We start from the raw sequence: 26,561 nt of genomic DNA on the forward strand, positions 1-26,561 counted from the left end.
GCAGAGAGAAAGAGAGGAAGAGAAGAAATAAGATACAGAAGAGAGAAAAGCAGAAAAAGGAATAGAGGGGAAAAGAGAAAAGATAACGACAAATACACAGAGAGAGATACCGGCCTATAATACGTAATGTCTGGTGAATACAATACATGCTAATTGAATACTCAGAATAGTTTCAACTGTTTTCTTTCTTGGTTTTCGTTCATTTGATTTAATCCACGACTTCTGTGGAAATCAAAGACATAATGTATGCAAATTAGCCGAGAAACAATGTTTTAACCACTGTTAGGAAACACCTGCTTAAATGGTGGGTACTATATAGAGAGAGACGTGACAGAGTGACCGTTGTGTGTATGTGTGTGTGAGAGAGAGAGAGGAATAATCGTGATTATCATCTTGCACCGAACAACAAGCTGCCATAAATATACCCTGAGAGCCTCCTTAAACATGCTGCTTAGCTTCATATGATATATCCCTTGCCATTAATGTTTAATTAGGGATTTATCTTCATTATTCACGCTTTGAGGGGGGTCCACTAAGCAGCTTGACGTCATTAATATGTATCGTAGGATCCTCGGTCGGCGGACGGGACGTGCAAAGTGGGTGCAAGCGCCGATTCCATTTAGCGACCCTTGGGGAGGTCCTGATTGGTGTACTTTATCCTCCAGTCTTCTACACAGCAGTCAGCCGCGTTCTGCTGCGATGTTCAAGCTGTTTCTCGCTCTATAGCCTGTCCCAGCTAACTGTGGAGCAGGGACGCGCATAGCGGCACAGGAGGAGGAGGAAAAACTAGTGGTGAAAGCGCAGCGTTGCCAACCGTACGGTCCTGATCGTACATGTACGGACGTACGGTCCAGACCTAGTCCATACCCTAAATATACGGCTTGTCAAAATTTCCACTTGCTGTTATATCGCTAATATTTCCCTAAGAAATTCTTAAACCAAGCCAACGGACCTGGAGACAAAAATACGGTCCGTTTGCCATGTGCGTATGGCATTATCGTTTTCAAAAGTTTGCAACGCTGCAGAGCGAAGCAGGTAAAGCGGGTAACACCAGTCGTCCATTACGCAATCCCGTTTCTCTCACTGTTCATTGGTGGAGCCGTCTCGCGTCACTACTTGCGCAGAGACTTGTTCTCGTTCGCCTGGTCTACAGTTAGCTGGTACAGGGTTTAGATGGTCGCGTATGTTATTGTTTTCTAATTGCTAAGAGTATGATTATAGAGTTTTGGGGAAAATGTAAACTTTGAAGATGAGGAGGGGGGGCATGCTCCCTACATATAGGTTGCCATGTATAACACAAAGCAGCTCGGTGGTTACACAATATGTTCAATACGAACCCCGTTGTTGTGAATGCACATGTCAATGCGTTTGACCCACTCAGCTTGCACTGTGTGCAGTGTCTTGACAGAGATCTTAGAACATGCATCAAGAATGATACGTTGCAAGTGATCAACGTCTCTAATCTCCTGATACACGATCGCCTTCAAGTGACACCACATAAAAATCCAGCGGTGTCAAGTCCGGGGAGCGTCGCGGCCATTCCACAGGTCCACTGCGACCAACCCAGTGATTATGGAACTGGACCTCCAGCCACTGGCGTACGCACGCGACGTAGTGAAGGTGGGAAATGCAACATCTTTGCTTATAGAACTAAGGCCATCACTGGATCCTGGAACATACTTAGGTCTCTCTCTTAGTTTAAGTTGCCGTCGATGAAGTGTGCTATGTATATATGGTGACTTTCGAATCACTCTGTACAATGTTAGAATATATAGTAATATTTACAGATATTGTACCGTTAAAGTTTAACAGTCTGCCTGTTACGTTACAAATACATTGATGGATCCGGGACAGAGTCCCGGCCTGAAAGTTTATCTAAGTGTTTCCGCATTATTTTGTCTAATCATGGTCATCTCCATCGTCGCGATTTGCCAAACGAAGCGGAGAAGCGGCACTAATTAACTAAATTGCCAATACGCGTCACTTTACTGAACGAGGACGTTCAAATCTTAACTACAGTAATCTTCATGGCACAAAATCCATTCGCAGATCAGGGTGTGGAGTGAGGTGTAGTGAGCGGACCGAGTGCCCTTCTCATTTTTACATGGCTTTTTTAACCTCGGTTTGGTATCACGGCGCTGGATCAACTTCCAAAATTTTGGGGCCCCAGCGGAAATTGAACCCTGAACTGTCGTTAATATTTGGCTTCGCGGTCCCTCCTCTTCCCCAATATATATATATATATATATATATATATATATATATATATATATATATATATATATATAAAGTACCCTCTCCACATTGCAAGATGCCACGAATGAGGGGATGTGGAGGCAGGACCCCACAGTTTCGTAATCTCGGCAATTTGTGAAAGTGATTTGATCAGAACCACGCTCAGGCCAACTTTACTCCTTAGGGTTGTCCCCATTTATTAAGAAGCTGGGCGAACACCAGAGCCGATGCATGCAGGTACATTGGAGGCACATTTCCATCTGAAATCACAATCCTGGGAACCGAACTCGGGTCTCCCGTGTAGCAGTCAGGTGCCCTATTGACTTAGCCACCTCTGGTTTTATGCACATACATACACACAGATATATACATAAGATACTTGCGTAGTGGTGCGTAAAAGAGAGGAGCGTATAGTGGAAGACGGGAGAAAGTGAAACAGTAAAAGAAATAGGAAAACAGTAAATTAGAGTAAAACGTGGAAAGAAACAAAGCACAGGTGAAAGAAATGGATTGGCAATGATGTGTGAGCACCATTTTTAATTTGTTTCACTTTCAGATTGCAGCTAAATCCTGGCGACTCCAACTTTCGCATCCGCTCTCCGCTCTTGTTACTCCGTGACCCATGAAGGAACTCGCGAACAAACCCCCCCCCCCAAATCCCCTACCTTCCTCTTGATTGAAAATATGCGCTCATCTTCAACGACCACTATTGTATGCTAACTTTCTCTCGCTTAAGACAAATGGCGAGGAGTGGACATGAGTGGTGGTCCTACAGCTAGAGCCGTGTTTGGTCGTAATGTCTGTGTTTTTAGTTGTGTGTGTTTCTTTACCGTCTCTCCGAGGTGCCACGTTCATTACACACCAACATAACGAGGTTCTACTTGATCTCCCGTTGGCTTCTCTTTACATACCACCAGCCACCACATATATATCGTGTGGTTCTCGGGACAAGACGATAACGAGACGATATTGTGCCAAGTCTCGTCTCTTATCAGTACCATCCCTCGTTTATATAATACTTTTTTATTATTATTATTATGAGCCGCGGCAGCTTAGTCGTTACGACATCTGACTACCATGCCAGAGACCCGGGTTCGATCCACGGCGGGGGAGAACCGGGATTTTTTCCATCTGTTCGAGCGGCTCCGGCGCCCACCCAGCGTCATTTAAAGTGGGTACCTTGTTGCAACTCTGGGGGGTAAAGGCGGTCATGGGCGTGGTGCCCTAATCTTCGGCCGTAATGAAGAAAGTGTGGTGCCCTAACTCTACATTGTGGGGCCCTAACTCCACACCCCCTATACGCCTTCATGGCCTGGTGCAAAGCACAGGGGAGCACTTTACTTTTACTTTACTTTATTCCTTATCGTGGCGGTAACCTATCATTAATTATTAATGCTGTGCGGGAAACTAAGAAAAATATTGTTGCCAGAGAATTTTGCTCTACAAGGGTTGTACGGGAGATGAGGAGGAATTTTTCCCTCTGGTTGTTGCTTCCCCATCCCGTTGCTAATTCTTTACTCTGAGGGGATATAAGATTCCCAAGTTGTTTTCAAGTCATTCCTCTTAATAAGGGATGCTAGTGGCAACCCTGCCACGCGTCCGCGGAATCACATCAGAGCGATCATTTGCACTGTTGGTTAGCATACACACAGGTTAGATTTTCAGCGATCATAGCGCAGAAACTAAGCGTTTTCGAGGTAAATTGATTTTATGATATCAATAAGAGCCAGCCCTGTATATAAAATTCATATAATATACCGATGCTTCAAGAAGAGCTACTGGAAATGCCACACTGGCGCTACGCTTCTATTAAATTCCGTTGCCTAGTAACAAGAATAAACTCCATTGCCTAGTAACAAGAATAAATTCCCTTGTCTAGTAACAAGAATAAATTCCCTTGCCTAGTAACAAGAATAAATTCCATTGCCTAGTAACAAGAATAAATTCCCTTGCCTAGTAACAAGAATAAATTCCCTTGCCTAGTAACAAGAATAAATTCCCTTTCCTATTAACAAGAATAAATTCCGTTGCCTAGTAACAAGAATAAATTCCCTTGCCTAGTAACGAGAATAAATTCCATTGCCTAGTAACAAGAATAAATTCCCTTGCCTAGTAACAAGAATAAATTCCATTGCCTAGTAACAAGAATAAATTCCCTTGCCTAGTAACAAGAATAAATTCCCTTTCCTACTGACAAGAATCCCCTCACGTTTGCTTCCTGTCTGGGCTAGCACAATTGCAGTTTTTCTTTCTTTTTTTGTGTAATTAGTGCACCTTCAATTAACAAAGCTTTCGTGTGTCTGAGTGGATACATAGTGTGTAATTGGACACTGTTTTTTATCACATAACATTCCTTACCATCTTGACCTTCTCCAAGGTAAACGAAATTCCCACAAAGCACTGCGTCGCAGTAGCGGTGCACAGGGGTTGTGGGCCATTCAGAGAGTGTATTCAGTCCGTGTGAAGCTGTACTTAGAGGGAATTCACGTGACTCACGGGGAAATTGTAATTCGTTGTGTGGGAAATTCGTTGGAGGGAACAACTGGGTATTCTCATCCTCTGTGGGCCTATTGGCTCAGATCTTTCTCCCCCTTCTCTGTCGGTAATAAAAGCAATGTGGTTATTTGTTTTCCTTCTCATTGTTTTCTTTAAAAGGCATGTGGACATTATCCATTGTCTATTACTTTGCCTACTAATTCTAACACCACATGTCGAGAGAGAATCTCTTCTCTCGTCTTCAGGTGAACAAATTCATTCGCTCAGTTTATGCTACTATTTCTAATTTTTGAGAAGAGGTGGGGGGAGGCGTGGACTAGTTGGTTAGAGTAGCTGATTTGTAGTAGAATCATAGGTCTGTCGTAAGTTCGATTCCCACCACCGGCAAAAGTAATTTGTTCACCTGAAGACAAGACAAGAGGTGCTCTCTCGGAACGTGGTGTTAGAATAAGTATAGGCAAAAGCACTAGACAATGAATAATATCCAATCAACATTGCATGCTAATGTGGAACCATTGTTACTAACATTGAGAGAGTTGTGTAAAAGTTAGTTTCGGCTTTTTTATTTATATTTTATCCAGATTTCATACCAGTCTTTACCTAGTATTTTAATGCCTTTAGAATACCCTCATGCATTGACATTTTCCAGGGGAGGGGCAAACGAGGCATATTTTAACCTATGATAGCTTTGCCCCCTAAGAAAAACTTCTTCAGTATGAAGTTATAACGTTCCTGTTACGTCCTTTTAATAATTAACATAAATTATAGTGGCTGAATTGAAAATTTCTGTGTGAAACACATAATTCTATGGGTGGCATTCATTTTCCAGAGGGGGGGGACCGTAGCCTCCCCACTTGGTTGTCTAGGCCCTCACGGCGAAATCTGAGTCCCTTGACCAACTGTCTAATTCTGTTGTTTTACCCTACTTTTCAAGCCTTGGGTTAATCGGGACGATAAGGATGAAAGATGACCCGACAATATGCTGATGGATAAATACAACGATACACCCATTCCTTGCCCTCGCAGATTGTGTTGTGAATATCATTTGTAATCAAGAGGTCTCGCTGCTGTGGTTCGGATCCACTTTAAACTGCAGATTTTGTCTGAATTAGCCTAACTAAACATAAAATGAACATAAAAACAGAATTTGCAAATGTATATTTCCACCTCTGCTAAGTGTTGCAGCATCAGATTCATTTCAGTGTTGCCATCTATGACAGGTGTGTTTGGATATAATTTTCTTTCTCTTCAGTGCCTTTTGAACCATTGTGCTTTCATTATCATTGCTGCGAAAGTATTGCGCACAGCAGTGTGAGATGAAATGCACAACGGTTGCGAATTAATTGTTTATCTTGCAAAATTAATTGCGACCGCGTAGCATGGTGTTAAACGGCTGTTTCACGCTCAGTTAATGCCGGATGCTTGCTCACAGAAACGGAACTATCAAACGTGTTGAATTTCCTTTGCGAGCGTACGGTAATATGCATGTTTATCTTTCAAGAACTCTTGTGGGGTTTTTCGTGATATTGAGAACTTCAATGACCGTATGTAGCCAATTTTCAAAAGCCTATTGTGTATTTTGTTTTTATTAAGTCGACTGTAATTTCTAATACCGACTATTTAGTGTAGAATTAAAGAACTATTATTATTGGCAACCATAGTAACAACATCCATTTTTTTTACTTTACATAAAATTACTCTAGAAGATATTATAAATTTGTTTCAAGTTTCTAAGAGAGTTAATTAATGTCAAGAGACTTTCCTTAACCCCTTCACCCGATTATACTCTTTAAAGTACGGTTGGTTTATAAAAGTATTATTTTCTTTTCATAGTATTATAACTCTGTTTCAGAGCAGTATTATTATTTTGTATTCCGCCTTACGTGACTGTTATTTCCCTGCACGCTTCATATTTCTTATATTCTTTCTTGTTTCCCGTACATTCGTATTTACAGAATATACTGGATATGTTATGTTCTTAGCTCGAAGCAATTTTCCATTTCTTTCTTGCCTTCTACTAATGCCTTCAGTTCTCTGTAGCTTCCTGTACTAAATCCCAAATGCAGTTCCTCCTCCCTTTAGTCTTTTAATGTCCCAGGCAATGTCCTACCATTCTGCATCTTCTGTAGAAAATCTCCACCTCTAGTCTCTTGCTGTGTCAATATGACACTAATAAAAGTGATTGTCTTAGTTGGGATTAAGATAGAAATTGGGGCCGTCCATCTGAACGTAACTTCCTCGCAATGGCAACACCAGAGAATTTTCTTCAAGTGGACTCAAGGGTGAACGAGATATTTTGAGGTGGGTTAAGCTTTGCTGGTCATGTCATTTTTTCTCCCTCTTCTTTTCATACTCTTTCTCTCACACTCGCTATATTTTCTTTTCTTTCTCTCTCACAAAAACTCAAACTGAACGGACCAACAATCCTTTCTGGGGTAAAGAACCACTGTTTTCTGGCTTTCTATCTTCTCTGTATTTTTCTTTTCTCTTCCTCCCCCTCTCTCTTATTGTATATATATATAGCCGATACCAATTTGAACCAATACTTTTATACGTAGATAACGATAATCTTAACGATTCCCAACTATATCGATACTTGAAAATTTGTAACAAATTTGCTTGAAATTAACAGTTGAAAGTTGTTGAAAATATTGGTTAATATTAGTAATGAGTAATCCATTCCAATTGTAAGCATCAATTTATGAGAGTTTTCCTTCAAAATATTCAATAATTAAATCAGAATATTAAAATACCTCTTATGTAATCAGTTTTCCACATAATCTTAGTGCAAATTAAATGCAAACCTGAATTGCATATAATTTCCAGAATAATTAGACTCCGCGAAAATGTTCTTTTTGCGACATTTTTGCGGACCCCGCGGAAAACCAAAATGCCGGAAAATTTTCGGAATGGTGGGTTAAGGCAATTACACGGTGGGCTTGAACCCACCCCGCCCCCCTGTGGTGACGCCCCTGCTTTCCCATAAACCCAAGGAAACATGCGATCGAAAGAATCTACAGCTTGGTGGCAACTGTCGTATAGAAGTATTGCAATATACCCCTGCATGCTCCAAACCACCTGTAGACACGTCATAAAGGGTTATGATGAAAGCCGACCGGCTCCCAATGAGCAATCGACTCCCCTCTTTCTGGTCTCTGTCACTCGTATATCACGTTTAATAGTTTATTTGATTCCCTCTGCCCGTGTTCCTCTGAGGAGCCCACACGATATATAAACTGTTGGTTGACGCTAATAAGCCGTTTATGCTGCGTCAGGTCGGCTTTATTGCAAAGTGCGGTGAGCGCCCAAGATCAATTATTGCATTGGTTCCCGAGCTTCGTCACAATGTAAGGTGCTTAGGGAGAACATGAAGGTTGTCGATCGCTGTAGCGTTCAGAAATGCATCGAAACTTTCGGTTCTTGGGGGAGAGACAATTCTAAGGCACAAGCTGGTATCTCGTCACCAAAAATGTATTTAGGGGAGGGCACATGCGTGCCACTGCTAATAATAATACGCATAGAAATAATGATCAGGGACTTTGATCAGCTTGACCTAACAATTTTTTTGGTATTCAACAAATAATCAATTGATTTTTGTTTACAATAATTTTGTAGGACAGATGTTTTATACAAATTTTAGTGACTTTAACTAGAAATAAACTAGTTAATGAATATGTGCTTTTACAGTTATCCCTATTCTTATATCATATCTTTACCTGTTCATACAATAATCATAATAATAATAATAATTAATAGTTCACCCTTTTAGTAACATTATTATTAATATAGCCTACATATTGATCTTATCAACCTATTAATTATAATCTTTAGTATTGTTGTTGTTATAATAGTAATAATAATAATAATAATTATTATTATTATTACTATTATTATTATTAGTAGTAGTAGTACATGTGAGATACTTGGTTCAGACACCTACCGAAATATTTGGTTCTAGATACGTGTCCGATGAATTGCCTCTCCGATGGTGTAGTGCAGGGGTGGCCCGCAGAGCTCTTTGTCGTGGGCCGTCCCCGTTTGAAAATTAAGTTAACATAAAAACCGGATTAAATAAATGGTAGATGGCAGCATCTTACAGTTCTCAATACAGTAGTGTAGCTTCGCGGCCCGCGAGCATTATTGAAATTGTTAATGTGGCCCGCACTGTCTGACGAGTTGAAGACCCCTGGTGTAGTGGTAACGTCGTCGCCTTGTAATCAAGGAATCTCGTGTTCGATACCCGGTGGAGCCACATAGTGGATTGGATCCCACTTTAAACTGTAGGTCCAGTCTCGATTAGCCTTACTGTGAATAAAGTGGACTTAAAACATCAACTCACTCAATCAATCAATACGTGTCTGATTGGATCTACTATCTGTCCAATTTTTGCCTACATTTTTGGAGTTAGAAGAACCAGAATTGCTGTACTTTACCGAACATTTGGGTTATAATATGGTAATTAGTTAATCGGAGGAATCGGGGATCCAAAACAGTCTAAAGTTAATGACGTTCTAGCGGGAAATGTAGTTGCTTGTGAGCAACAAGCCTTCGACGAGTCAACAACCGACGGAGGTGAGAGAATCTCAGTCGACGGATTTTCCAGGCGACTGGCCGTCGAAGATTGGAAGACCCTTCGCTCCGGCGCACCCGATGACAAAGCTGCCCCGACAGACCGGAGCTTTGTTGCAGGCGTCCAGCACGGAAGAGCGGTTGTGGCTTTATTAGCGACGGCGCAGCCACGGGGGGGGGGGGGATAAATCGGTATTGACGGGGGACAATTATCAGATGTCGTAAGAAAGCAACGGACGCCTCTGCGGGTCGGAACCTCAGAAGACAAGGCGAACTACATTATGGGGAAAGAGGGGAATGGATATTCCTTGTTGATTTGGATCAAGAGACAGCCTTTTATGTCCATGTTCTCAGTGGTCGGCTCTTGACAAGTTATTCTACGACAGAAGTAGATGGGCATTCACTTGCCTGGCAAACGTTCTGAAATTTTAAGCAAATTATCTACAAGCGTTAGCCAGTAGTTTGAGGATGTTTGCAAAACATTAGGTGCCGACCTCCGTTGCGGAATGGTTAGCACAGCGCGCTACGACGCCAGGGCTCCCGGATGCAATGTTATTTGTGAGTGTCACTTCATCAATTTCATCGTATTATCACTCATCCTCATCTTCGCGATTAGTCAAAAGTAACAGAAAAGCGAAGTAAAATAAACGAAATCAACCAATCAAAACAGTCGGTGATACATAATGGTGATCTTGAAATTATGCTTTCATTGACGACTGCAGGATTTTTCCGTAGGGGACGGGAAAGACAGGAAAGTCATTTTCCTCTGAAACACTGCTTCATTTTACCCAGGTTGTAACGCCCCTCTTCGTTCAGACTCCCATGGATATTTTCAAGATGTATGCTGAAATTTAAGTTCGGAACTGGCCAACAATAGATAAAACCTGAATGAAAGCCACGAACTGACAATTTTTTAACAATTGGTTTCTCCAACTCTTCCTATCACCGCATGCAGAGATCGACCTTCGTCGAATTAGCCTTAACGACCTAACGATGTTGGCTGTGCAAAATCAGCAGTTGATACAGTGGGATCCATTAGGATTACCGTCCAAACTGTCCATCAACATGTTCGCGCATTTTATTTGACCCAATAAGAGCTTCAAGAATTGAAAGAAAACTCAAAACAAGCTGTTGACAACACATAGGATGCAAGAGAAAAAATAATGAAAATAGTCATAACATAAAGTTTACAATATAAACCGTTAAAATTTAACACTCTGTCTGTTAATTTTAAAATAATAATAACTGGACGCAACCGTTTTTAATGTAAATTTCTATATTTTATCGTGCATAAAGGTAAATAATAACCATAAGTTACAGTTACCTACACCATGAACATATTTCTGAAAAGTGGGTCATTAAAGTAGGTACATTAATTAGAGTAAGTTAATACTTTAAAACAGATCATACTATTGGATGGCAGTGGTAATTGACTGTCCTATACCGTATTTCTCCAGTAATTATTTTGTCAATTAACAGGCAGACTGCTAAATTTAAGATATAGAATATTGAAAATTTGACTGTAACTTCCAGCACTGTAGACCGTCATTTCTCAGTCAGATTTTTTACAGTGTACTGCCAGATAGACATATTTCAAAGTTTCACAAGGAACTCGCTTGCATAGTATAGTTCGTCAATGTACAGGGTAGCGCACCAAAAAGTAGCCTGGGTCAGCAGCATAGAGTATACTATATATTGCATTATGGAGGACCATCCAAAGATTAGTAACTCTGAAAAAATGCTTGGAGTCAATATTTCAGAATTCACATGCGCAGAGTCGAACCTGTGACCAAACAATGTAAAGCGTGTTCTCAACAATGAGACAATAATTGTCAGAGCTGTATGTTTTCATTGCCTCCGCAAGGGTAAACGACCTTCAGTATCTTGATCTGGAAAGTTAGGTGATTCCCACAGTCCCGTTTCGTCTAGTGAAAACCAAGTGCTTCAGTTCTCAGAGTGTGACACTGAAAGTGAATGTTACATACCTCCGACGAAAGCAACCGCCAAATTACACTCCCTCGCGTATGATTTCACACGGCTCTCATTTCGGTTGCATTCCGAGACAGTGTAAAGTGTGCTTCAGACATATGGAGCCATTATTTTTCTTCTATTATTAACTTAACGAAATGTTTTCAAATTCTCGTTCACCCTCTTTATGAAAAGAGCAACTTAGGAATCTGAGAAGTCATCTAGCACTGTGAAAATGTCTACTCCATCAACTTTACAGTATTCTAGTATTCTACTGTTAAAATTTAATAGTCAGCTTGTTAATTTACATAAACGGTTCGCAACCGTTTTTTTCATGTCGCCCCTCTCTGTCCTGTACCTAGAATAAGAAGTACAGATGGCGTCCGTAACTGCTTGAGGAATATTTAACATACACGCACATTCATAAATGTTATAGGTCTATTGTGCAAAATTGAGACAAGAAAAAAACAACTTTATAATTTAAATTGAAATATTTTTATCTTGCATACGGATAGATTATGATTGCACCATAAATATATCAAAACATTATTATCGAAATTAAAATAATTATTGTTAACTACCGTTAATACTTTGAATTTAATATGTAAAATTCCAGACTTAAATTTTTATGGTCGAATATTATGAATTTTACGGAAACATTTATCGCCGTGTAGTTACGGTAATCTATTTATATTATCCTTTTATAATTGCGATTCCCTGACTATCCTATACTCCAAGAGTCCATTGTCCGGACTGAATGGTACTTGTGGATGTAAGCATCGATCAAGATGGGTTCCACAACGCAGGGAGCATGATGAGTTCGTACCTGCTGAACATGAAGAAAATTTAATTGGTGTTTTGGTCATTTGGGAAGAATTTGAAGATAATTTCCAACAGATTCAGCACGAACCAGCTCATAAACTGAGAATGACATTTTCTTTATTGTGCTCAAATTTCAACCGTGTTGGCTAACTAACTATCATATCTTAATTTTTTGATCATGATGCACCAAGAATAGAGTGTTGATTTGCACGTCACAAATGGCACTGCAAATTATAATTATGTGCCTAAAAGAATCTTTCAGGGAGCGATTTCTTTGGCGACTATGCATTTCGCTTGAAAATGTAGTGGAAAAAAATTTGGAAGTTCAGATTACTGGACAATTCTCAGTGTTCTTTACAAGAAGTAGTACTTCTTTAGCTTTGCCATCTTTATCGGGACTATGGGATTTGTCCTGATCTTATAACAAGTGTACGATTTTCACTTTGCACTGCTTCTACTAAGTTTTCAGCTTTTGCTCCTAAATTTTATGTATTCGTTGTCAAATGGTGGTGGCTATTTTATATGCTCCTGGCTCCTTACCAAGAAAATCTGCCAATGGTGAAAGGCACAGATTGTTAGGTGTGGTGTTGCAGATTATGGAAAACTGCCGTTTCGTGGTCTTTCTGAAACGAACATCTGCTACCATCAACTTGGTATATCGTCCATTTTCTCAATTTCTTCACTCCTTCGCCAGGCGTTGACATTTATGGAAATTTTCGGCTGTCTGCTTTAGAAGATGGCTGCCTATTGGCTGTCTTCAGGCGCCTTATTAACCACAATCGCTCGAAAAACACTTGAAATATCTTTGCCGCGACCTTCCCGGGCGTTTGCAAGTTCTCAGTTTAATCGCTAGAGGTCCACATGACACGAAAGAATGACGGGAATTTTGTGAATCACACCCACAATTCCCCTGATTCATACACAGGAAACTTTGCTTGCTCCACGCTCGAATCCAATTATGGCGACACCTGCTTGTTAACGCTGCATCTTAATTACCTTGTCATACGCAAATTGTAGGCAATTGACAACCTCGCGCCAATTAAAAGTATCGTATGTCAACTGTTCTTTACTTTTGTTTGGGTATGTGAGCCATAGAGGGCAGCGGTAAAAGGAAGTGTTTCTGGCCTTGGCGTTTGTCATTTGTTTCAATGAGACTCATTTGTATTCTGACACCTAAAAGAAACTAAGGAAAGGCGAAGTGGGGTATGTGTCTTAGCCGAATAAGATCAGTTCAGGTTCATCCCACGAAAACAGAACGGCTTTTCCGAGCTCAAAACTTCCTCATGCAAATCTTAAGTAAAAAGTCTTCCTTCATTTTACAAGAAGGTGCACAATATTATGCAGACAATAAGGTGTGCTGCAGTGTTACTAACTGCACGGTCCTGACCCCACATAGGCACATGTAGAGAAAATTTAATGTTCAATACGGATGTACGGTCCGAACTTTGGAAAATATGCTAAAAGCACATCTTGAAGAAAATTGTAGATATACCGAAAAGAATAAGCCATAGCGTGTACATATTGAACTGAAATAAGAATCTTGTTCCTTACATACTAGCAAAACGGCAGAGAATAAACAACTAGTCTTTTTTTAAAAAAATTCTTGAATAGAAGATACATTGTGAAACGATCGATGGCTCCTACACTCAAAACAAATTCCAATAATCGGCAGAGGCAAAGAAATTAAAATATGAAAATATACTGCGTAATCAAAATTTCAATATCACAGACAGATAATAATTATAAATTTCGGTTGTGTGCACCATAAATATATTTTAAAAAGTCCAATAAATGAAAGAAAGAAATCCAATATATATGACAATTGAAATAAATAAAATAGTAGGCAAAATAGTTGTTCACAATGAGATCCATGGTAACAAAACTAGAAATATACAATGGCAAAAAAAACATCAAAATGGGAACGAAAAGTTAAACGTAATAAGGCAGGAACTGAGGCGAAAATGTAAAGGAAATGGGAGAGAATGGGCAGAGATATATTATCTAAAAATCTAGAAGAGAAGGATTTTATTTGGAAAGAAGAAAATAATAATGTGAAAGAAAAAATAAGAAAAAAAGGGAATCATTTTAAAGTGAGTGACATCTGGCGGAATATTTTTTTACATGCAATTGAAAGATATCCCTTTCCCAGTAACTAGATTTTAATGGAGAAAAATCGCAATTTTCCCACTGGTTTGTTAACTCGATTCTCTTTGTCTAATGGACGATATTATATTACAGACTCATAAAATGTAGGAACACATACGAACATATGGGTTAGTTTACCTTACATTGTGCTATACCCTGTCCCAGATAACTGTGGAGCAGGGCCGCGCATAAAGACAGAGAAGGAGGAGGGAAATAGAGAGAGCGAAGCAGTGAAAGCGGGTAACGCCAGTCGCTCCCCCTATTACGCAATCCCGTTCCTCTCACTGTTCATTGGTGGAGCCGTCTCGCCGCAGAGACTTGTTCTCCTTCGTCTGCTCCACAGATATCTGGGACGGAGTACATAATTCACATTATAATGTCAACGGGATCTCCACTGCACTGTTATAAGTTACTGTAAAATTGATTATATTCTACAGTTCTACAGTTCAAATTTAACAGCCTGAATCTTAATTTTCAAAAAAATTGACGCAACCGTTCTTTTATTTAAATTTGAATATTTTATTGTGCATAATGAGAGATAATGATTAGCTATAATTTCCGTACACTACAAATATATGTCTCATCACAAGTACATTAAATAATGTAACTATATAATGTCCGGCGTCCCCAAATGGTTAGCGCTCTTGCCTTTGGTGCAAACGGCCCCGGGTTCGATTCTTGGTAGGAGCCTACAAAATGTCGGTGTTGACCAAGCATTATGAGGACAATTGGGGAACGCCTTGAATAGAATGAGAAGCGGGATTTGGTCTCGACAGCCATAAAACAGCGGCGATGGGACTCGTGTGTCACGAGCCGGAATAAAGGCACACGGAGGACTTGCGTCATTTAGATTAGTTTTAAGTAATGCCCGTTAATATTTGAAAAAAACGGCAATGGTTATTTTCTGACTGACGATCTTAGTACTTATAAGGGTCATTTTTCCACTAAATGTTTTACAGCAAACCATTATTTAAGACACAACAAACGAAAGTGCACTCTTGAACCACTTTCATTCTTTACCTACACGTGGGAAACCCTTAGATTTTTTTCCCAGCGTTAAACAATAATTTCCTCCGCCCCCAACGTCTGCAGTTAGTGATGGTATCTCATTTCCCAAGCTTGTATTGCGTTTCATTTAAAATCTGTCATTAAATGATCATAATTCAAATCATTTAATGAAATATTTGTCATATCCAAACGGAAATTAATCATGAATGGTAACAGTGTTTGAAAGTAGCGATTTACTTGTAACTCAGTGGCAAGTGACGTTTACTGTAACCATTACTTTTTCGACATACGGTCACTTTAACTAGTTACTTTTTTCAGTAACGAGAAACGAAGTTATTACTTACATTTGTAATTACTTTCTAATTTGAACTCTCTAAATCTAATGAACAAATTAGAATTTGATAAAAATAGAAGTAAAAGTTTAATTTTAAAATCTATTTATTTCATTATAAGTGCATTTATTGCGAGCATAATCGTTCACTTTGATTTTACTGACATCTATATTTTCATCTTCAAACAGGATAGGGTTTATTATAGTGCAATGGAACTTACTTCTAATTTTAAATGGTCACCTTCACAGAGAGAGAAACGGGTCCTCTGAATGTCATACACACAAGACGTATATTTATACTGCAAAAATAGTAACTTTCTAAACGCTTTGCGGCAATATTTTTTTATCTCATAATACTGAGGACTTGAACTACGTCAAATCAAAATTAATGCAGTTTTCGTGCAACAATTGACACGGTTAAATGTGTCATTTTTGGTTTCTTTGAAATGATCGTGTCTGATCTGTTCAATTGATACATTTTAATGTATCACACGGACAACAGCAGCTGATAAAAACACAATTTTATGCAGTTCTTTATGCACCAAAAATACAGCATTAGAAAATTAGCAGCATCGAATTTTTGCAGTGCACATATTAGAGATTAAATTCCCATCAAGATTTTTTATCATACGCTTTGTAGGTAAAATTACTGTAGCATTGTTTGAAATGTCCATATTATAGTTTAAAACTACTGTACAGTTTTTGCAGTACACATTTTGTAGGAAAAATTAAGGTGGAAATAGCTATCGAAATCTTATAGCGTACTTCTTGTAGGTAAAACTGATGACTATTTCTTTACAGTGAAAACATTTAAAGTTGCAATTACATTCGAATTTTTGCAGTGTTCCAATTGTAAAATAAAATAACTGCAGAATTGTTGTAGTGCATGCATGGTAGGTAAAAATATGGTGTACATATAAGATGCGAAATTTTGGAATTACTCATTGGAAAAACGAACTTTTCCGGCGATTTGAATAGTGTTCAAGTGAAAGCATGACACGTGAGGCGAACCGTATGAAGCATATTAAATGTCAGTCATTTTCTGGTTGGGTGGAGTGTGTCCAGGTGGGGGAGGAAGGGAGAAGATTTCAATGGATAACTCCACGGCCAAGTTCCCCACAATGACGCGGCTTTCGCCCGTGACATTGGTTGCGGCACGTGACCCAATCTCCCCCGCCCCCTTCCCTTTCGGCAGGGATTTTTTCCTCTGTCGCAAGAAGATGTTTTCCCAGCGGACGACAAGCTCACGGTGCGGGCGTGGAAGGAAGAATAAGCCACTTTGTCTCGTACTTCCGTATGCAGATGATACGCGTGCACGGAAAGAGTGGGTAAGAATAAGATTGACCTGGTTCCGACTGAGGGGATGGAAACGATTTAATTATTTAACGTATTTTCTTCACATCTACAGATGACCCGTGAGTCTTACGATACCGTGGTGGCTAACGATGTCGCCTTGTCATCGCCGGGTTCGATTCCCTGTGGAAGCACATGGCACATTTAACAGTAGGTCCAATCCCCATTGACCCCGAGCATGAAGTGGATGTAAAACTAACTTTTCCAATTAAACACTACTGAATGGAGATCGATCGAACGCGCTTTGCTAAACACTACGTCAAGGATTTGAGTTTCTTTTGGTTTGAGTTGCTGTTGTAAGTCCACTTTATGCACAGCAAGGCTAATCGGAACTGGACCTACAGTTTAAAGTGGAATCCGGATCACTTGTGCCTCCACCGGGTATCGAATCCAGGTCCCCTTGATTACAAGGCAATGACGCTTCCACGGCGACATCAGGGAGGCACCACTACGTCAAGGAGCCCTTCCCAATGTGCAGAAGAGAGTAGTTAAGGAAGGTTTGTAAATAAAAACAAGATTAAGAGCTTTAAAAAAAAAACTTGGAAAAGTTAAGGAAATATGGTTTTAGATAAAAACAGAGATGTACTTAAAGCAGAATAAGAAAGCACTAACAAAAATGTTTAATAGCATTACAAAAAGAAAAGAAACGATAAAGGAATAGAGACGAGGATGAAAATAAGTCGAGGAGAGATAGCGGAGAATGAGGATTTTGAGAATATGACAATACACCGGAATAAGTTGAAAGCAATAGTTAAAATGTATGCATTAAGACGCCCAAAAGAGAACCAATGATTAATGTAAGATAGTACGCAAAGTCACCAGCAATGAAAATGCCACACGTGAATCCTGAAAAAAAAAAATCACTCTCCTGCATGTCGTTGTGTGTGTTGCCTAACTATAAGGCGATGATCGAATTTCCTATATTCTTTTCTACAGAAACTTCGGCCTTATAGATTTGGGCAGCGCAAATAACGCCAAATAGGTAAGCGGGTGTTTCAGGATCTAGGGGCCACATTTTTATTGCAGATGACTGTACCCCAAAATTATTGGGAATATCAATTCTTTGTATTGTTCTTTTTGGTGGCATACATCGCTAACAACTTCTCAGGATTATTTGCGACGATGGAGACGGCTGGTGAATTGATGAAATGAATGAAAGAAATGGGTTGCTACCTAGAACATGCGCTACTCTAACCACTTTGCTATTAAGGCTGGCAATATTGATTACTTTGTACAACGTTTTTGTAGAGGAAGCATGTGATCGTTCGTTTGTTTGCCCAGTTGTCTACCTTTTAAAAACAATTAGCTTACACTGAAGAGAAAAATGTGTAATAACTTAGCTTAGCTTTACCTGTAAGTGAATGTACGTTGTATATGTATTATACACGCTTATATTTGCTTTTGACTGTACAGTGAAATTACTGCGTTGCGCTAGATATATATGCCGTGTACAACATACCCTTTGTTGTTATTTTACGTCGCTCTTAGGTTAGGTTAATCGTGATGATTAGATGATGAAATAAAGAGAAGGTCAATCGCTAAGAATACTCGTGTCGTGATCCGAGACTCGATTCCTTAGTTATGCTCCATTGTAATTTGTTTTCCGTTAGTTTTCTCCCATTACTGGTTTATAGCGTAGCATTCAGCGAAAAGCAGCGTAAATGTACGGATATCTTGACGCCGTATCATTACAACATTCACATTTTTGCGGATTTAGATGCACTAAGAACTTGTAATATAAATAGCCGGAGTGGCAGCAAAATTGATGAAAAATAGTCACTTAAAAGCATTGCAAGATAAATAGAAAAGGCACCACAACAGTGAATATAAACTTGTGACGTGTTAATTATCTTAGATGCACAATAATTGACTTGACTTTTTAAAAGTCTTTTTGTATTTTTTAATTTTTTTGCGTCGCTTTCCTGTTCTTTTCTCGCTAATCGCGACAATGATTGTGATTGGTGGTTACATGAAATTGTTGCAGGGACACTAAAAGAACAAGAGATTACCTTGTTCAGAGTAGAGAGAGAAAGCAGAGTTAAGCTAATAATACCAAAATATGAATTTTTAAGATTTGCAAAATGGGCGCCATAAAAATGCGTTATCAGACATGAAACAACACGAGACGAAATAAAAACACTAAAACCTATGTTTTAATACAATGGAAAGGCAAACGAGCAAAATTCACACCCTGTTCATTATATTGTGCCTTGAACGTTTCAGGATCGAATAAACACCAACTACCGTCTTGTTTTGCGTGAGTGTAATTGCTGAGTTTTAAGCAATTATACTTCTCATGATATGTTTCGTGATTATGTAGTCTGCGAAATTTTGTAACTGAATTTTTGCTATTTTTTCTTCCAGCTTTGACCTTAACATTTAGGTAGAATTTCACAGATATAATTCACGGAACTACAGGTACACTTTGCGTGTTAAAATTCTTACAGCCAGTCCAATATTAGTAACGCCAGACTGCTTACTTTTTACAAATAAGCTACTCGTGCTTATTTGACAACGTATCAGGTGTTTTAATTACATATGCAGTTGAGTTATTACATAATGTTTCGAGTAACATTGCATTTTGTTTATATTCTGCTGTTTAAGAGGTCTAAATGTCTGAAGTCGTATCTCAAATGGTTATGAGGCTGGAATGACTGTTAACTAACGTCACACTCATTTCTTGTGTTCTGTTGCAACTCAATTATTGTGGCATATTACTAAACATTATGACACATTCAATTCGTTCGATATATAAGAAGTGGTAAAAAGTAGTAGGGGTTTGAATGAGAATTTTTAACAATTCTCTAAATGAAGAGACTCTAGGAAAACCGAGATGAGTCCCGGATATGCTTCAGAGTTTTCGAAAGCTAAAGCCATTCACATAATCAGGAATCGGATTGCAGTGGGTAATGAGTTCTGGATTTGAATTATAGATGGCGGAGCGGTCGCGTGCAGCGTCTTCTCTGCGGTCCGCGCTCATCGTTACACTTCAATCCCTGAAGATAAGATAAATATTAGCTCTGGAAATCTAGAAATCATATGCAAAACTGGCCTGGCTGTTATCCAGAGAAAATCTCTTCATCATTCGCTGCCAGGAAAGCTTCAAGTATTAATTCTCTCAATGTTAGCGGCAATTATTAACATGTAATGTTAACTGGATTATCAATTGCCTACTCCTTTTACTTATACGAGCGTTTCGAGAGATCTGTCGCATCCAGTACACTGTCGAATAGTTGGTTAGCTCACAGGATTTGTGGTATATTACAGGTGTAATGTAAGTTAGATCCTCACCACCGACAAAAATATATTGTTCATCTGAAGACGAGAGTAGAGGCGCTCTCTCGAAAGAGTGCTAGAATAACTAGACAGTAGACAATGCCGAATTAATATTGCATATTAATGGGAATTTTTTGTGCAACTGATTTGTTAAACATTGTTAATAGGTTTATCAGATCAGATGGGGCTTTGGAGTTTTAGGAACTTGTAAAGAAAAAATTTCCCAGACTTTTTGAATTCCTAGTCGTTGAATTTCAAGTGTCACTTCTGATTGTGATTCTGTGTGTGGACGAGTGTGTGTAGGCTATGTATGTGTGTGTGTGTGTGTGTTCTCTGCTACAACACAAATTAATATAAATATTTTCTTGTTAATTTCCTTAAAACCTAATGGATACCATCTACAAACTATCTTCTTAATCTTAAAATGGTATATTGTGTTCATATACAATGTTCAATAATGTTTTTTTTTATTGTTGCATAACACTATTGGCATAATTTACATAACTATGGTAACAACATATTAGTTATCGTTATGGCTGATAAAGTGAATCTACAAAGAGTATTTGCTACGTTTCCTTCCTACATTATAAATTCCAGGTAATTTATTAATATAATGTATGTAGTGTAGGGTATCTGACTGGCACGTTGGCACCCAAGCTTCGAGCTCCTGTATTGGCAATTTAAGGCAGAAGACAATCCGTCGCGTAAGCGACTCTGATATGACCTTGCGTCTCGTCAACAGGGGCCTCGGAACAACCGTGGCAGATAAGGACCGTGCAGGGGAAGTTCATACCACCTCTACTATGCTAGAGATCGAGAATGTGTAAAGCCCTACCTCGTCACATCCACTCTCATGTTCCTTCACGACACGGTGTAGTGCGCAGGGGACAACCTTATTTTCCACATGACATTTTCCTGATGTAACTCCCCGATAGCGTAGTGGAACAGGTTGTATTCATGGTGTCTCGGTTTCAATTCCCGGCGAGAGCTTAGTGCAATGATTGGTATTCCTCTCTAAACTGTACGCCCAGTTCCCAGAGTATTAATTGGACTTAAAACAACAATAAGAAAAGCTTCTTTACCTTTGACATAATCGTTTAGAAGGAGATATCACATAGAAAGCAATCTTCACATGGTATCGAATCCAGGCCCCCTCTTGACTACAAAGCGACAACGTTACTACCGGGATAAGGATCAGAAAGGTACGATGTCGATATCAATAGCTGCAGTATTTCATGTGCACTCATTATTAGGCAGATTGCGTTTGAAATTGTGAGCGACACATTAAAAATTTGTTGTACATTTCAGTAAGATAAGTGCCGGCTCCGGTGGCGGAGTTGTTAGCACATCGCGCTACGACGCCAGGGGTCCCGGGTTCGAATCCTGGCCTGGGCATGGATGTTTGTGAGTGTCCATTCATCAATTTCATCATATCATCACTCATCCCCATCTTCGCAAATTAGCCAAAAGTAGCAGAAAAAGCGAAGTAAGATACAGCAAATCAATCAATCAATCAGTAAGATAAGTTTACCGCCCAGAACACACACTGCATGAAATAAGATGTGTAATAACTTTAAAAATAGGTAAACACTTCAGAATTTTTATAACTTTATTGTATCAATCCTTTACAATACCGATATTCCCGTCTTTCCACTTAAACATTTCTGTTAAGTTCAGAATAATGCTATATGTCAATTAATTTACCGTCGTCCTCAACATCAACATCCACCATTAAAGATGCAATTAAAATATGGCATAATGGTGTGTGTGTTCGAGGAAGGAGAGATATTGTTTCTGCCTTTGTCGAGCTGAGGAACAAATACCACATTGAAAAGAGAAATATTAATGAAAGTTTGTGTAATATTATCCAAAAGCAAGCAGTGGATTTAAATCTTCACGATAGAAATTTAATCAATTTGCGCAGTGAAGTTGCTACATTATAAAGTGACAGTTAAATGTTCGGTTTTCTATTGTAGAACGTCGTTATCTTTTAGTTATTGGAGGGGACATGTTGTGCACTAATATCATGTACACAATAATGCACTGGATCGTTGGATGACCCCTCCCCCCCCAACCTGCTAAAGACGCTCGTCGTGCTTCGGAAGCGACCTAAACATAATTACCTCTTCTATTGAAAGTCACAATAAGATTTAAAATTCATCAATTTTAACAATGGAGAATATAATACTTATGTTTATTTCACAAGCAGTGTATTTAAAAGTGCATTAACTAATCTTAAGCAAAAAATTCAGCAGTGTAAAATAAATTTCTGGGATGTTTAATGGGGGCCTGTTAAATACAAATTATATTACAGGCTTAGGTTGACTAATGATAGATTAATATCTATAAAAAAATCACAATTTTTGTTGAGAGAATATTTAAACAAGCAACTAAAGGAATTTGTTGAAACTAATTAGATATGTTCCATCTAGCGAGATTGATTGAATTGGTGTTTTAAGTCCACTTTATGCACAGTAAGGCTAATCAGGACTGGACCTACAGTTTAAAGTGGGATCCGAACCACAATGTGCCTCCACCGGGTATCGAACCCGGTACCCCTAGATTACAAGGCGATGACGCTACCACTGCGCCATCGGGGAGACCCTCCATCTAGCGAGAAAATTTACATCTATGCGCTAGTGAATCTTTGTGGGGTGGGGATTTGTTTACAACCGATGATGTCATCCATTATTCCCACCGCTTTGGCTGCTTTAAAAGCACTTGTAAGTCTTGTCCGCATTATTTTGCACGAATTTCCTCCATTTCTCACAACTAATATTCTATTTAAACTATCCCTTTATATTAAAATTCAATTAACCATTCAGGTCTGTGTCCAAACTCGGGGGAACACATTACCCATTCTGTGTTCAAAACGGCAAAACAATTGTGGATATTGGTAGCTATAAGCGCAGTTCATTAACAATGTGTACATAACAACCAACCAACAGTCTGCAGGAGACTCAAAATACAATGGGAAATCTATAGGAAGCGGAAAGAATTCGTGAATTTCAGTGCCATCAAAACTGTCAATATTTGTACAAGGGGTAATATGCAGGAGGCTGAAAAACCGTACTTGAATCCAGCACCACCCAAACTGACAACATGTATACAAGGGGTAATCTGCAGTGGCTGAAATCAGTACTTGAATTCCAGCATCACCCAAACTGATAACATGTGTGCAAAGGGTAACCTGCAGGGGGTGATAGGATCAGCACTTGAATTCCAAGACCACAACTGTCAAATGTGTACAAGGGATAATCTGCAGGGGGCTAAAAACAGTACTTGAATTCCAGCGTCACACCCAAACTGTCAACACGCTACAACAACCAGAGCCTGTCAATCGCATGGTACTTACATCATTGTCATCCAGATAGCTGTACACCTCCAGTTTGTCCAGGCGAATTGTCCCTTGGAAGGGGAAGATCCGCGTCCCTTGCGGAATCCTGGTGTTACTCCAGACGTTCACCCGCATCTCGTACAACTTGTTGGCGTTCTTGTCCATCCCCGTGGTCGTCAGGACCAGCGAGAACTCCTGAGGTATCAACACACACGTTTCCATCTTGCGAAGCGAACTGTCCACAACAACAACAACAACAGTCTTCAGTGACAGTCAACGTCTTCCCAGTAGCTTCCGATCATGTCTCTGAGGCAGACACCGTTCACCACGACCTTACCGCACGATGCAGTACGCAAAGACTAACAGGTGAGCCAGAACCACCTGTGGATCCGAGCACGTGGTATCTTCATCCTTCCGCCGCCTCTTTCTCCCGAGGGGGCCTTTCCTGGGAGGCGGTTCCGACTTCCCCTTCCCTCCGAGACCGTCACCTCCTCGGCCAATGACGGGCTTTCCCGACCGCCTACCGACCAATCGGCTCCTGGAAATCGGGTTCCCGATGTCGGTCATTGAGGTAGCAGACGTAAGACTGGTAGGCGAACAGTATGGAGCAGATAAGTGCGTGATATGAGTACCTGACAGGCGAAATTAGACTGGGAGGGGATGCTGCTGCCTCCAGATTTTCAAACAGGAGGGAGATGTTTGGGTTGCCAGGAGGAGGGGAAGAGGAGGGGGCGATGCTCAGGCTGATCACGCACATCAGCAGCAGAAATCAGACGACTTACCAAACCTCTCTCTCAGGAACAAAGGAAATTACCCCAAGGCTTAATTGCGAGCAGGGAAGGATGCAACACAAGAGGCAGGTGCAACAATGCTGATAACAATGCTCAAGACTGAAGGCTCCCATGGTCCTATCTTGGCAACGATTTTTTTTTCCAGAACCTTTCCAAGAAACACGCCGATTTTCCACATTTACAAACAACTGGATCTGTTTACACATACACCTGGTTTGATACCCGGTGAAGGTACATAGTGGTTCGGACCCCACTTTAAACTGCTGTAGGTCAAGTACCGATTAGCCTTTCTGTACATAAAGTGGACTTAAAAACAAACTCCTTGTCACTAGTGTGTACGCAGATTTTTTTTTCCGGAGAGAGCTGAAATTGTAAAGGTGCAGGTTACACAAGAGAATATTCCGTAATTACCATTTTTAACGTTAGTTTTAAAAGTTGTCCAAATACAAAAATGGGAATTTGCATTTCCCCCTTTGGTGCTTTCCGAGTTCCGTACTGTACTGGCCTCATCAGTTTTCACGCCAGAGTATTTTGCCTTCCAGTAGCTACCCGATTCTCCTCGTGCTGGATCAACACCGAAATGTTACAACTCCGATCGAACTCGGGACTGCTCGCAACAAAAGCGACTGCGCTAACCATGAGTTTACATGGGAGCTCTGCAGTGTGTCGTGCGTCTTTGTTGACTAAATGTTGTGCTCATACACCGATTGATCGCAGTTTTTGTGTCTCGAGTGCCATTATTTGACGAAAACATATTTGAACTTATTAACTGAACAAAAAAATGATTTTATTTTTCTGCACGTTGAATAGGCTAACTTGACTATTTCCATCGTAAATTAATGATATAATAAAATTTTTAAATAGAAATGGAACAATGCAGTTCTGTATAGAAAGAGCATGATTATGTTTTTATTGAAAGTACAAGGTATATTCTTTATAACCGCCGGAGAACAGCAAATAAATCATGCCACGGAATAGTTTTAAAAAGTCGTATTTCATATTTTGGTTAGGTAGCGACGCTTTTCTGCAGTTTTTGCCTAATCTCAGCGATGAGTAATGTTTAGATGAAATTGATGAAGGTATACTCGCGAACAAAACCCATTCCTAGGTCGGGAGTCAAATTTTGGCGAGATCGGAAGTAGACCAATCAACGCGCTCGGATACCGAGGTGGCTGTACTAATGCTGTTTATGCTATTGTATATTATATTGTTTTATAGAGCGACCACAAGCAAAACAACCTACGGCTAAAATCATTCGCGCACCTTCCCCTCGATCCATTCAGCTCGGGCCATAAGAATGCATGGTTCATCCTGCCCCTCCCCGCCTCGCGTGCACAGGAGTCGCCGGTCTGCGCAGGCTTTTTTGCCTATGGTTCCACTATACCGCGTGTTCCGTTCAAACCTCCCACTATGTTGCTTTTATAAATACAATGACTTGAACAGCAATGCAAATAAATCATGTTCCCCTTAAGTGTATGCAAGCCTGGCGATACAGAAACGTTAAGTGGGTTGCCTGACGTGTAGGATATTTACCTTCTCAGATCTCCCAACACAAAACACTACAAACTGGTTCTAAATCGTTTGGGAGTTAGGGCATTATATCTTAAAGATCTGTCTAAAAATCGAGAAGAGAAGGCCACCAGATTTTTCTATATTTATCGAAACGAGAGCTTGACAGACATTCATAAAATTGAGATTAAACCGTTATTGTGCGAGTAAAGTTGACCGTATGGTATTTGAAAATTTCGATCTGTTTTGCTGTGATAAGATTATAGGAGATGAGAGAGTTGAGTTGGTGTTTTAAGTCCACTTTATGCACAGTAAGGCTAATCGGGACTGGACCTACAGTTTAAAGTGGGATCCGAACCACTTGTGCCTCCACCGGGTATCGAACCCGGGACCCCTTGATTACAAGGCAATGACGCTACCACTGCGCCATGGGGGAGGCCCGATAGGAGATGAGAGATACAATGTTTCTGTTGATATATATAATATACATGTAGAGCTGAGCCCATTATCGGAAAATATTGGAATTTATTCACCCAAACAGGCCGATAGCTTTCCGGTATTTTGGTTTTTGGTAAGATCTGCAAAAAATGCCGTGCGACACTTTCGTGAAGTCTAATTATCCTTAAAATTATGCAAAATTGGAAGTTTCATTTTATTTTGCACCAGTACTGTGTGAAAAACTTAATATTGTATTCACATAAGTATTTTAATATTCAGATAT

At 39.8% G+C, this 26,561-nt stretch overlaps 1 protein-coding gene across 2 annotated transcripts in view; it reads right to left on the minus strand.

Annotated features, from left to right (window-relative positions):
- LOC145987800 (uncharacterized) overlaps nt 1–23,921 on the minus strand; it is a 171,312-nt gene extending 147,391 nt beyond the window's left edge. The window contains exon 1 of one of the 2 annotated variants that reach the window (XM_083122506.1): nt 23,559–23,921. In XM_083122506.1, the coding sequence (XP_082978632.1) occupies nt 23,559–23,762 (204 nt within the window). In that variant the 5' untranslated portion in view covers nt 23,763–23,921. The remainder of the gene's footprint in view (nt 1–23,558) is intronic. The other variant, XM_083122505.1, reaches the window with a different exon arrangement.
- Between the last annotated feature and the right edge of the window lie 2,640 nt (nt 23,922–26,561).

The sequence above is a fragment of the Lepisma saccharinum genome, chromosome 5 (assembly GCF_977018435.1).
Source record: "Lepisma saccharinum chromosome 5, izLepSacc3.1, whole genome shotgun sequence".
In the NCBI taxonomy this organism is placed as follows: Eukaryota; Metazoa; Arthropoda; class Insecta; order Zygentoma; family Lepismatidae; genus Lepisma; species Lepisma saccharinum.